We start from the raw sequence: 13,029 nt of genomic DNA, 5'->3' as shown, positions 1-13,029 counted from the left end.
ATTGTATGTGTCAGGTTCCTATAAGGTGTCAGGATGTCGCTGTCTATTTCTCCATGGAGGAGTGGGATTATTTAGAAGGACACAAAGATCTGTACAAGGACGTCATGATAAAGGTTTCCCAGCCCCTCACATCACCAGGTAATAGACAGGACTAAATGCACACGGAATATAATTATCTACATAAATTTAGTACCTGTATGTGTTTCCTCCAGTTCTATCCACTAAGAGGACAACACCAGAGAGATGTCCCCATCCTCTTCTTCCACAGGACTGTAAACAAGAAGATCACAATGTTCCTCAGGATCATCAGGTAGATGGAGAGAAGGTGTCATGAGATCTCCCCTATAATGTGTAGATGGCTGTGAAGGTCTTGTGTCCAGTCTTGTTTTATCCACCAGTATTATATTTATTATACTTAGAATCATAGTTTCCATTGCTCCGCGGGTTTCCATGTGTAAATTAGAAAAAGGATGATCCCTCTACACTGTGACATCCATTCAAATATTTGTAGGCAGTTTTTAAGTCTCCTTTTAGCCTTCTTTTTTGCAAGATAAACATTCCCAAATCCTTTAGCCGTTCCTTTTGCAGTACGCTCACCATCCTGGTAGCTCTTCTCTGAACTTGATCCCACTTTTCAATGTTTCAATGTTTTTTTTTTAATGTGGTGTCCAGAACTGGACACAGTATTCCAGAAAAGATCTGACCAAGCAGGAGTAGACGAGAATAATTACTTGACGTGATCTAGACTCTATGCTTCTCTTAACACATCCTAGAACTTGTGTAATGAGAACGGTGGAAATGGCAGGATTAGAGCTGATCATAGATGTGACTTCTCCATCTATCTGTGACTTTTACAATATTTCTTTTAGGGTGAAGATCTGACCTATATTAATACTACAGAGACATATGTGAGGGGTGATGAGCGGTGTAAAGAAGAGATTCTTACATATGACTACCCAGGTGAGTAGTGATCAATAAATGCAGAGAAGTCACAGATTCTTCTCAGTCACCTGCTGTGAGTGCTTTATCGGTCATGTAGTCCGGCCGTGTCAGAATAGTACGGTCACCAGTTTTCCTCTAGACCACAACATTCTCCTCCGCCAAACTATTCAAATGAGTTTGGACATTGAAAGCCCTTTTATATAGAACTTACAACCTGGGAGATCCACCTACTTCAATTAGAAGATACAGACCTGTAAACTACAAAGCCAAATGACAGCGTATGTTGAATGTGCTGACAAGTTAGAAAATCACTTGAAGAAAAATATTATGATGGGCCTGTAAGAAAACGGAGGGTAATGATGCTGTTGGCTACCTAGAACCCTGATATCTTTTTGGATGAATCTACCTTCTCTCCCTTCTGTGCTGCTGAATGTGCTCATATGGTCCCTACAAGACCAGGTCCAGTCTTTCTGGTCAAACTTCACTTTTTTGATCAACAACATTAAATGAGCAGTGAGGGCCAAGTGTGAATTTCTGTACAATAACAGCAGATTTCCTTTTATCTTGACTTTTCAATTTCTTTTAAAACCAACGAACTTCAAACAGGATTGTGATAAACTACATAAAATATTACACCTGTGCCATAATATATCTCTTAGCTGTGCGTGGCTGATGGCTGTAATATACATTTTTCACACCTGAAGGAGATGTGTTGGCATGGCTCGAGCCTTGGGTTCATGGAATCAGCCAACGTCATAAATTGCATTATGTTTTCGATCCTAAGGATTTGAGATTACTGCACAATCTCTCCTGATACGGGGAGCAATAAATAATTTCAGAAATCAGTAGCTCCAATGGTCCATCATAAATTAGTGCAACTCTGGTTTAGTGATGGAGCTTTCCTACAGACATATGTTGTTGTTGGGGATATAACATTTTTTTTATTCTATGTCTTTTTTTACAGGTACATTTTGTATTGTAGTTTTATGATGGTGGGAACGGCCTGCCTCACTTATGTGAGTCTGCAACTACCTAGTAGCCTTTAAAAGAAGGTCTCCATTACCGCTTCCAAATGCCTGAGATCTAAGTTTTAGACACCTCAGCTCTGTTCTATTATAAAAAGTTCTCTATGAATGTCTAATATTTCTTGTGGAAACTCATCTGACAGAAAAAATTGGCCCTTATGATTGTTTAGATTGCCAATAGCAACCAAGCTTCATACTCTAATTAGCCAAAGAGTTTTCACCAAGATAATAGGAAACCAATGGACCTAACAATTTTTTTTCCGACATCTCTTGAATCCGACAATACCCTATATATGGTTGTACACTACTTTCTGGGCACATGGCAGGGTTAAGAAAGGAAGGAGCGCCATTTAGCTATTTGAACACAGATCTTGCTGGAATAATTTGCAGACACAATGTATTAGGAGTACTGTTAGTGATCACCTGGCAGATCAAAATATGGCCACTACAAGAAGGCTTGGCTCTATCTACTCCATTTTCCAGATCCCTTGCTCATCATCCTTTAAGCCCTCTACATAGATCTGGACTTACACAGGGACCCCTAGGCTTGGGCCATCGTGTTACCTGCTATTCTTTGGTGTCAGATGGTAAGAGTAATAGTCAAATAGATGGGTCAGAACCAGGAGGGCAGAAAAAGTACAAAATGAGAAGACGCAGTAAGCGGTCTGAGATCACAACAGGAAACAAATACAAAATCCGGGAGCTGAGCAGAGGACTGAACCAGAGGAAAACAAGGCTGTATCTGGCAGTTTCTGGCAATATATTTCAAGCTTTAGTAGAGTTTGGTGCTTTCCAGTTGGCTTAAGCAGGTAGTAGATTGCTCCAGCTGGACAGCACACAAACCCATACTGCCAGACTGGATGGTACTACTGGTCTCAGACACCCTAATCTTGGTGGCTGGATAGAGTCAGCGCCACCCAGAGCTTCTGGTTTCGATGTCTCCTCTACTACCAGCAATGCGTGCACAATAAATAAGGCGCTGACTGGTGATGGAAGCAGACACCGCAGGAGCAGATTCCAGTGGAGATGGGACACACAAAAGAGAGTGGAAATTTGACTTTGGGAGAGCGGATATTGCTGGATTGGTTTATGGAAACCATGTTGTTTTTCCATTGACAGATGATGGACCTTAGTAGTGTCTTATATTTCAAGAAAGCCCTGGATGTCTTCCTGGAGCAGAACAATATTGTATCATACAATTATTAGGTTCTGTAGAAGGACGTAGATCTGGGGATTTATTATGATGGAATATAGGCTGAACTGGATGGACAAATGTCTTTTTTCGGCCTTACTAACTATGTTACTATGTTACTATGTTTCTTGAGACGAGTAGAAGTTTTATTGGTATAATTTTCACCTACATAACATTGTTTGGTGGCTTTTTATTCCATGTTTGGGAGGCAGAATGAACAAACAGTTGAACACCACGCTCCACTGGTTCATGCTGTGAGGCTTTCAATTAGACTGTCATTGTCTTGGTGAACAATTCAATATTTTTATGTGGTTAAATATATTTTTATTAAAGAGAAGAGAATTTTACAAGAAAAACAGTAGTTGAAAACTACGTCAATGATCAAAGTACTTTTTCTTATAATATACAATTCGAGAAGAGTAACACAAAAAACACTCGTTCACAAACCTTGCATAAATCTTACATAAAAGAGAGAAAGAATAAAAAAAAAAAAATTAGAGGGAGTAAACCCTCTAGAATGACTACGGTATCTTTAACATATAAGCAATAACTCCTTTCCTCCGCAACAGGCGAGGACTTTCCTTACCGTGAATAAAATAAAGCATACCTAAAATCAGTTCGCCCATGTCCCCTAGAGCGAGACATGCACGCAAATAGTATCATTATAAAAGTAACTGATAAATCATGGTATAGACCTATCACACCGAGCTGGTGGAAGGTGAACAGCTCACCCAGGGGGGAGATTGAAAGAAGAGGAAATAGAGGGGGAGCCCGAGTAGGTGGGGCTCAAGAAAAGAAATATAAAATGAGAACACGAAAAGAAAGGAAGAGTAGCATAGTAATCGACTGTAGAATAGACAGGTGTATTCAGGTAAACAGGTCAGGGAAACGAGCAGAATCTTTAAATAGAATCCAAAAGTCCAGATACCTAAAAAGGAGACCCTTGTCTGTGAAAGGTCTGCATCAATTTCCTCCATCCTAAAGATGGTTTCAAATTCTGAAAACCACTCCACAATATCGGGGGGGACCGGGTCTCGCCATCGGCGGGGGATCACCGTTCTAGCAGCCGCTAGACAAAATTTGAGGATGTCCTTTTTTTGGGATCTCACCGAACTGGGAATCATGGAGAGCAATGCCATCTCCGGAGTACCGGTGATGTGCTTGCCTGTGATCAAACCATAATTTCTGAACACTTGGTCCCAGAATGTTCTAATCAAGGGGCAGCCCCACCAGATATGCAAAAGGGAGCCAATGCCATTTCCACACCTCCAACAGCAGTTTGAAATTGTGGAAGAAAATTTGTGTAATCTGTCAGGAGTGAGGTACCACCTATATTGCAGTTGATACCCCTTCTCCGAGGCCTCACTGGAACTCGGGAGTTTATGGTTCATCAGGAAGCATCGCTCCCATTCCTCATCCGACAGAATTCGCCCTAAATCCTTCTCCCAAGCAGACTGGAAATAGAGCCTTGCGTCAGAGTCAGGTGTTGAAAAAATTGAGTAGAGGGAAGAGATTCCCCTGCTCGGGGCGTCACCACCGGCAAACAACAGTTCCAAGGGAGAGAGTCTACAGTTCGAACCCCTTGGCAAATTCAAAGAGGCCAGGAAGGACCGGACCTGCAAGTACTCCCACCATAGAAGTTTAGTGGAGGGAGATTGGGTTTGCAGGGAACAGAAGGTGGGAATCTCGCCACGCTGAAAGATATCACCAACCCGTATGTCATCCTCGTATTTCCATCCCATGAAGGCTTTCCTGTGAATGCCCGGAGGAAATGCCGGGTTGCAAAAAATAGGTGTAAGAAGGCTCGCCCCAGCAGGAGCGGACCCCTTCACACCACTGCAGTGCCATGCCCTCATAGCCTCTGAGGTTAGGAAGGAAAATCTCCCCCATTGAAGAGCATATTGCTTTGGGATCCACTGAAGATAATGAAGAGGCAAATCGGACCATTCTTGTTCCAACTCTACCCATTTTTTAAATTTAATTTTATATTTCCAGTCCAAGAGGCGAACTAATATAGCCGCCCTGCAATAGTCTCGGAGGTTGGGTAGACCAACCCCACCAAACTGGCGTGGCCTAGATAAAACCTTGTAACTCACTCGGTGTTTTCCCCTTCCAGATAAAACGGGAAATCAAGGACTGTATTTTAATAAAAAACGATTTATGTGGCCAAATGGGAATCGCCTGAAAGATATAAAGAAATCTCGGCAGGATATCCATCTTAACCACCTGAATCCTACCGAGCCACGACAGCCTCAATGGGCCGTAAGACTCCAGAAGGGATCCCACCCTGTTCAAAATGACCTGATGGTTCAAAGAAAATAATTGAAGAGGATCCGAGGTGAGGTTCACCCCGAGATATGAAATCTGATCCTGTTGCCATCTGAAGGGGAAGGTCTGCTTCAAGGAAGCCACCACGGAAGAAGATAGAGAAATGTTTAGGACCTCAGTTTTGGAGTAATTAATCTTGAAGTTACTTAAATCCCCGAAGGATTCGAACTCCTTCATAAGCACTGGAAAAGAGAAAAAGAGACGACTGGGTTAGAGACGAAGAGGAGGATGTCGTCGGCAAATAGGGCCGTTTTATGGTTAGAGTTTCCAACCTGAATCCCTAAGATACTGTCATTAACTCGGATAGCCTTAGCCAAATGCTCAATAACTAAAACATATAAAAGGGGCGACAACGGGCAGCCTTGTCTAGTACCGTTCTGGATATAAAAACGATCGGACAAAGATCCATTGACTCTAACACGACCTGAGGGTTTTGAATATAATGACATAATTTTCCCCAGGAAATTGGGTTGTAAGCCAATATGGGTCAGGGTCTCCCGTAAAAAATCCCAATAGACTCTATCAAAGGCCTTTTCTGCGTCAATCGACAGAAGACAAAGAGGGGACTTTTGCATCTTGGACCTCTCGATAAGGAGAAGAGACCTGATAATGCTGTCCCGCGCCTCCCGGCCTCTGACAAAGCCCACCTGATCAAGGTCAATAATAGATGGGAGAAGTCCCGACAATCTGTCAGCCAATACCTTAGCAAATAATTTTACATCGACGTTGATCAGGGAGATTGGCCTATAACTCCCGGCCAGCAGGGGATCTTTATTAGGCTTTGGCAGAACAGAAATATGAGCCTCTAGGGACTGGGGGGTAAAACTATTCTCCTCAGAAATCGCATTAAAGGTGAGGACCATTTGGGGAAGCAAGTCAGATAGAAGGGATTTATAGAATAAGGGAGTGAACCCATCCGGCCCAGGACATTTAGAGGTGGACGTGGATTTAACAGCTTCTGCCAGCTCCTCAGGGGTTACATCCTTTTCCAGGACCGCCAAATCCGCCTCAAGAAGGGACCGGACCTTGATCCTATTCATATAAGATGTAATTTTATTTTTCAACGTGGTGGGATCCAAATCAGCGAACCTGCCCCTAATGTTGTATAGGGATTTATAGAACTTTTGAAAGACCTCTAGGATCTCCTCATTACTATGGACCAGTTGGCCCTTATCATTTTTGAGTGATGAGATAAGGGTGGGACCCGATCTGGGATGAAGCAGTCGTGCTAGAGGGCGCCCACAAACATTAGCTCTTTTGTAGAAAAACCCTTTAGTTCTTTCCTTGTCACCCATAAACCGTCTATCCAGCAGGCCTTTAAGTTCAAGCCTTTTTGTAGTAAGCTCGACCAAAGTCTCAGAGGACCTCGAATGCCTGCTTTCCAGGGTCTGAATTTGTGACAGCAAAGCGTCTATTTCCTCAGTCTGGAGTTTTTTGATTCTAGCCCCATGTTTGATTAAGGTGCCTCTCATGACGCACTTCAATGCTTCCCATTTAATTGCCTGAGGTGTGGGATCTGTCGCATGAGTATGGGCAAACGCTGCAATGTCAGATTTCAAATCACTCAAACAGGTAGTGTCTCGTAAAAGGTTGCCATTCAATTTCCATGAGAATTTTTTCATAGCCAGCCTGGGTATCTCCAAGGACAGAAAAATAGGGCAATGATCCGACTGAACCATATTACCAATTTTGGCATCAGGCCTCCAAGATAAGACTCCCCTGCTGACCAGAAAAAGGTCAATTCTGCTGTAGGAGTTATGTGGAGTAGAATAGAAAGTATAATCCTTACCTCTAGGATTGAGGATTCTCCAGATATCTATCAGATGTAGTTTAAGTAAGAATTTTTGTAGGGCTCTCACCTTTCTCGATGGGACCGCCCCCCGACCAGAGGAGGTATCTAGTTTGGGATCAAAGACAAAGTTAAAATTTCCACCTATCACAACCTGGCCCTCCGCAAATGAAGACAGTTTCAACAATAGAGACTTGCGGACCTTAGGCTGTTCCCGGTTCGGGAGATACCAGTTAACTAGGGTCAGGATCCGTTCAGCAACTTTAACTTTCATAAAAATATAGCGTCCCCCTTCATCTATGACCGTGTCTATCAATGTGATATTTAAATTCTTACAAAAGGCTATTGAGACACCTTTTGTCCTCGAATCGGGGTTGGAACTATGGGACCATCTATCATAAAGTCTACCCCCGACAACTGGTATCCGGTCAGTTCTAAAATGAGTTTCTTGAAGAAAAAGTATCTGAACCCCTAGCTTGTGCATTTCTGAAAGTACGTGACTTCGTTTTTGGGGAGTATTGAATCCCCGTACATTTAGGGAACCAAATTTTAAGGAACCCATTGTCATGATATGTACTTTTGCCCTGTCCTGTATTTGAATAATATGCCATTTAATGTATGTAACTGTTCTCTGGTTTCTATTAGCTGTAATTTATGTATTTTCTTGGCTGGGAGTTCACCTGTAACAATGTCTCCTTCCCCCAATACTTGCAGCCCTAAGCTCTAATGTAATTAAGCTTTGTCAACATCACTAGTGGAGGAATAGCCATTCTTCCTCACAGCAGGTGGCTAGTCAAATGTACATATTACATAGACTGCCTGGAGCCCACCAGTCTTGAATCTTCTGGTGGACCCAACCATTGAATAGAAGGTGTAACCCCTACCCCTTCATGGGCGGATCCCAGGAGCTCAGACAATCCATTCTTATTTTGAGATCAGATGTGAGTTGATCCTTGAAGGAGAAGGAGTGGGGATTCTTAGCTGAGGCAAGACCCCATGTCCATCTGGGACTGCGGAAGCGAACGGGGCGAGACTTGAGCTGAGGACATATCTCGTTGTTCGTGAGATTGTTTTGGGATCCCTTGGACTAATTGTGGACTATTGCTTTGTTACCTGGCACAAGGATTATCGGCAGGTGCCCCTGAACCTGTTCCACTGGACTAATTGTGGACTCTGTAGATCTACCTGCATGTGTTGTTCCAGCGTTCTTGATAATAAATCTGTTGAATCATCCCTCGGCCTGTTGTCCCTTCTTGCTCTGCCGTACACCCCGTCACACCCATTTTTCAATAGAACGTCGAGTACCCAACTGTTAGGCCCCAAAAAGGGGTTATCCTGCCACCTGAGAGATGAGAGCAGAAAACAAGACGCAGCAAATTAGAAGAAAAAGAAAAGAAAAAGAGTAGGCAAATATAGAAGAAAAAAGGAATGTAGCAGTAAATTGTACCCCTGGGGGAGCTGAAAATTAAAAACTCTTACTTAAGATATGGGGTATAGTCGTTTCACGAATATCACGGTTTGGACCAACCGTATAACCCCTTAACGGGTCGTGTCCTTTCCACTGAAGAAAGGAAGAAAGTCAAAACAATATATAACAAAATAAATCGTATACCGACGGATTCGATAAACAATATATCTGTATAACACACTATGTTCCCCGGCGAACTTCCCTGAGACAAAGAAAATACACAAAATTACCCAGTACAACCGAACCACCAGAGGGGGAGGGAAAGGGAGAAGAAAAAAGGGGGAGGAAGGGGTAATCAAAGGAGAGGAGAGGGAGGGGGAAGAATATGAAGGGGAAAGGAAGAGAATGGAATAGTGGAAAGGGAAGGGAAAATGATCAAGGGAAAAGAGCAAAGCATATATCAACACGGCCATTACTGCCTAAAGCTAGACCAAAGACCTAAGGGTCCACAACCGACTGAACCAAAAATACTGGACGCTTGCATATCAGCCGTCTTCAGATACATCATTACAGTTCTGTCCTCTACCACGAGATCTAGTGCGGCCTCTTCCACGGTTGCGACGCGCCCTCTTTCGGCGCTGTGGCATAGGGCCCATATCCTGACCAACGGGATAAGGCCAGTCAGGGAATTGTAGGCCCGGATCCTCGAGGTTCAGAAGGGAGAGAAATGAACGATGCTCCCTGGGGTGAGATAAGGAAACCATCTGGGTTCCCCGCCGAACCTGAAGGCGGAACGGATATCCCCAAGAATAGGGGATCTGGCTCTGGCGAAGGAGGTTAAGTAGAGGTCGCAGAGCTCTCCTCTTTTGGAGGGTTCTCCGTGACAGATCCGAAAGGAACTGTAATTGGTAATCTTGGAATCGGATCTCCTGGGTCTTTCTGGAACAGTTCAGGATTTCTTCCTTCACTTGGTACCTATGAAAACGACAAATCACGTCTCTAGGCAGACCTCCATCCTCAAGGGGAGGATCCAGCGACCTATGAGCTCTGTCAAATTCAATACCCAACTCTGGGGCAGTATTCCTAACGGAATTGAACAAAGCTTGAAGAGTCGCAGTTAGGTCACTGGCTTGGACTGATTCCGGTAGACCCCTCACTCTCAGATTTTGCCTTCTCTCCCGATTCTCCAAGTCCTCCATATGGTCTAGAAAGCTCTCAAAGGTGGACATCTGGGCTGACAGTTTATCCTCAATGGCTAGGATCTTGCTGGAGAGATTTTCCACAGTAGTGTCAGTAAGTGTGACTCTGCCCGCCAGAGCTGAGACATCCCCTCTCAGGGCCATTGTTTCAACTTTAAAGGAGTTCTCCACCCTGGAGATAAAGCCCGCAAGTTCCTCTTTAGTTGGAACGTTGCTAATACGGGCCTTAAAAGCTTCCCACAAGTCTGGGTCAGGGCTATCTTGTGGCCGCATATTTGGTAGAATAGGGGAACCACTGGGGCCTCCACTGATGGTCAGCTCCACTCGTCGCTCACCCCCTGTGGCTTCTGTGGGGTGGTTTAGTAGAGGGGGGAGATAACCTGCTCCACAGCCCGGTTTCTGAATAGAGAGTTGTTGAAGCATCCCCTCTGTAGGTGTAAGTGGCCAAGGTGACAGGCTAGGAGGCAGCTGAATCTCCTGCAGCACAGGCCACTCAGTTTGGGAGGGATAGAGCTCAGCTCTCTGTGTCTAAGACTTCACAGCTTCTCCCTCTGTTTGTACAGTCTCATGATCCGAGCCCCCACCATCCTCCCTCTCCCCTCCAGTACCTTCATCTGAGACCCCCTGCAGGGGGGCCTCTCCTGAGTAAACAGTCTGGTGAGACACTCTGGAAACCTCCGTGCAGGCCTGTGGTGTCTCCTTCTCTCTGTTTGTTTTTTGCCTCATGTGTAGTGCTGCAGGGCTTGGGGGCGGGATCAGCCATCTTAGGATCAGTGCAGCTCCAAGGCCCCTTCCCAGATCTTCTTAAAAAGCAAGATATACTCCCAGGGAACTCCACAGGGGGTCCAGAAGGGGTGGTGGGGCGTGCAGACTTCCGTTTAGCAGGCATAGGCTCCGGTAAAGTCAGTTTCTGGGCTGTTGCAGGGCTTTATTCGTCCGTGGAAGCAGGAGCTCAGGGATTAGCAGCCTTCCTCCATCATGGCCAGGACACGCCCCCCCACAATTCAATATTTTTACATAACTTTTAATTTTTATGGACAGCTTAAGTAGAAATTTTTATAAGTATAAAATCTGAGGATATTTTATTCAAAATTAATAATTGGTTTTATTTTTAGCAGATGACTGCACCAGGAGATTGGAGGGACAGCTGACATCTTCAGTTTTTAAATCAGTTGATCTTGAGATCCCACGGGATACAAATGAAGTGAATGCCATTACTCCAGATATACCATCATTCCTTCACAGCAAAGATCTGCCATCTGATCCTTTGAAACAGGTTCTGTCTTCTGGTTCATTACCGTCTACTAAAGAAAATCAAAGTAACAATATAAGCATTAAAAAACAAATTGATTCTAAAAGAAAGAAGCCATTTTCATATTCAGAATATGGAAATAGTTTTCTCAAAAAGACTTTTCTTAAACATGAAAAAAATCACACAGCAGAGAATAGATTTTCATGTTCAGAATGTGGGAAATGTTTTATCCAGAAATCAGATTTGGTTAAGCACCAGAGAACTCACACAGGGGAGAAGCCTTTTTCCTGTTCAGAATGTGGTAAATGTTTTAACCAGAAATGTAATCTTGTTATACATCAAAGAAATCATGCAGGGGAGAAGCGTTTTTCCTGTTCAGAATGTGGGAAATGTTTTAACCATAAATCAAATTTTGTTAAGCACCAGAAAACTCACACAGGGGAGAAGCCTTTTTGCTGTTCAGAATGTGGGAAATGTTTTAACCAGAAATGTAATCTTGTTGTGCATCAAAGAAATCACACAGGAGAGAAGCCTTTTTCATGTTCAGAATGTGGTAAATGTTTTATCCAGAAATCAGATATGGTTAAGCACCAAAGAACTCACACAGGGGACAAGCCTTTTTCCTGTTCAGAATGTGGTAAATGTTTTAACCAGCAATCAAATATTGTTAAGCACCAAAGAACTCACACAGGGGACAAGCCTTTTTCCTGTTTAGAATGTGGGAAATGTTTTAACCATCAATCAAATTTTGTTAGACACCAGAGAACTCACACAGGAGAGAAGCCTTTTTCATGTTCGGAATGTGGAAAATGTTTTGTGAAGAAATCATCTCTTCTTAGTCACCAAAGAACTCACTCAGGGGACAAGCCTTTTTCCTGCTTAGAATGTGGGAAATGTTTTAACCATCAATCAAATTTTGTTAGACACCAGAGAACTCACACAGGAGAGAAGCCTTTTTCATGTTCGGAATGTGGAAAATGTTTTGTGAAGAAATCATCTCTTCTTAGTCACCAAAGGACTCACACAGGGGAGAAGCCTTTTTCATGTTCTTAATGTGGGAAGTCCTTTCCACCGAAATCAACTCTTAATAAACATCAGGGAAGTCACACAGTGGGTAGAAGTCTTTTTCATGTTCAAAATGTTGGAAATATTTTAACTGAAATTTACATCTTTTTAAAGGGGTTGACCACTACTAGGACATCCCCTTGTCATTCCTCTTGTTTGGCCACGTTAAAATAAAAACACTTATTGTTTGAGAATTATCAGTACTAAATATGTTGAACAGCCATGTTGGACTGAGCTGCCATCTTGGAAAATCTTTTGTTAACTAACTTTTCAGCTAATGAGATGCCGTTATGGGATCTCTAGCCAGAATGGAGACCTAAAATGACATCAGAGCCATTTGCAGGTATAGTTGGCATACACAAAGGTTAATATGAGTAGATGCAGGCGATTCTGAGAGTCAATAAGTGGTGTCATATGGTAGTAAGTAGTGTCTCTGACAAGGATAATACAGTTATCAATATGTGAAGAGTTATGGGAGTAACAACATTAGTTAAAAGGAACATGGGGATTTATGGATTGTAATGGAGTTTGGTGAAATACTCCTAAATATTGTCATGTTGTATTATCACTTTCTTTGTTGTTCTAAAATACATGTCTTTCCTTGCAGTATGAGGATATCATGTATACGCCTTTTGTCGCAGTATGTAGTTGCTTTGTCTGACCATATATATATATAAAAAGCCCAAATGAGGTCCTCTATATATTCAGGAGTAGAAATCAACAACATAGCCTACAAACATTACTCCCATAAACACAATTTCAGCGTGATATACAATATTTTTATTTCAACAAAACATAAAAACATGTAAAAAGAAAATATTATGCAGAG

The 13,029-nt window shown here is 42.9% G+C and overlaps 1 protein-coding gene across 2 annotated transcripts in view; it reads left to right on the top strand.

Moving 5' to 3' along the window:
- Positions 1-12,806, top strand: part of LOC138663618 (oocyte zinc finger protein XlCOF22-like) — a 30,680-nt gene extending 17,874 nt beyond the window's left edge. Inside the window, exons 4-7 of one of the 2 annotated variants that reach the window (XM_069749890.1) lie at positions 15-138; positions 213-310; positions 870-960; positions 10,999-12,806. In XM_069749890.1, the coding sequence (XP_069605991.1) occupies positions 15-138; positions 213-310; positions 870-960; positions 10,999-12,188 (1,503 nt within the window). In that variant the 3' untranslated portion in view covers positions 12,189-12,806. The remainder of the gene's footprint in view (positions 1-14; positions 139-212; positions 311-869; positions 961-10,998) is intronic. The other variant, XM_069749891.1, reaches the window with a different exon arrangement.
- Positions 12,807-13,029: the final 223 nt, after the last annotated feature.

This window comes from Ranitomeya imitator, chromosome 2, assembly GCF_032444005.1.
Source record: "Ranitomeya imitator isolate aRanImi1 chromosome 2, aRanImi1.pri, whole genome shotgun sequence".
Taxonomy (NCBI): Eukaryota; Metazoa; Chordata; class Amphibia; order Anura; family Dendrobatidae; genus Ranitomeya; species Ranitomeya imitator.
The sequence above is the reverse complement of the archived record's forward strand: the minus strand, read 5'-3'. Positions and strand labels throughout refer to the sequence as shown.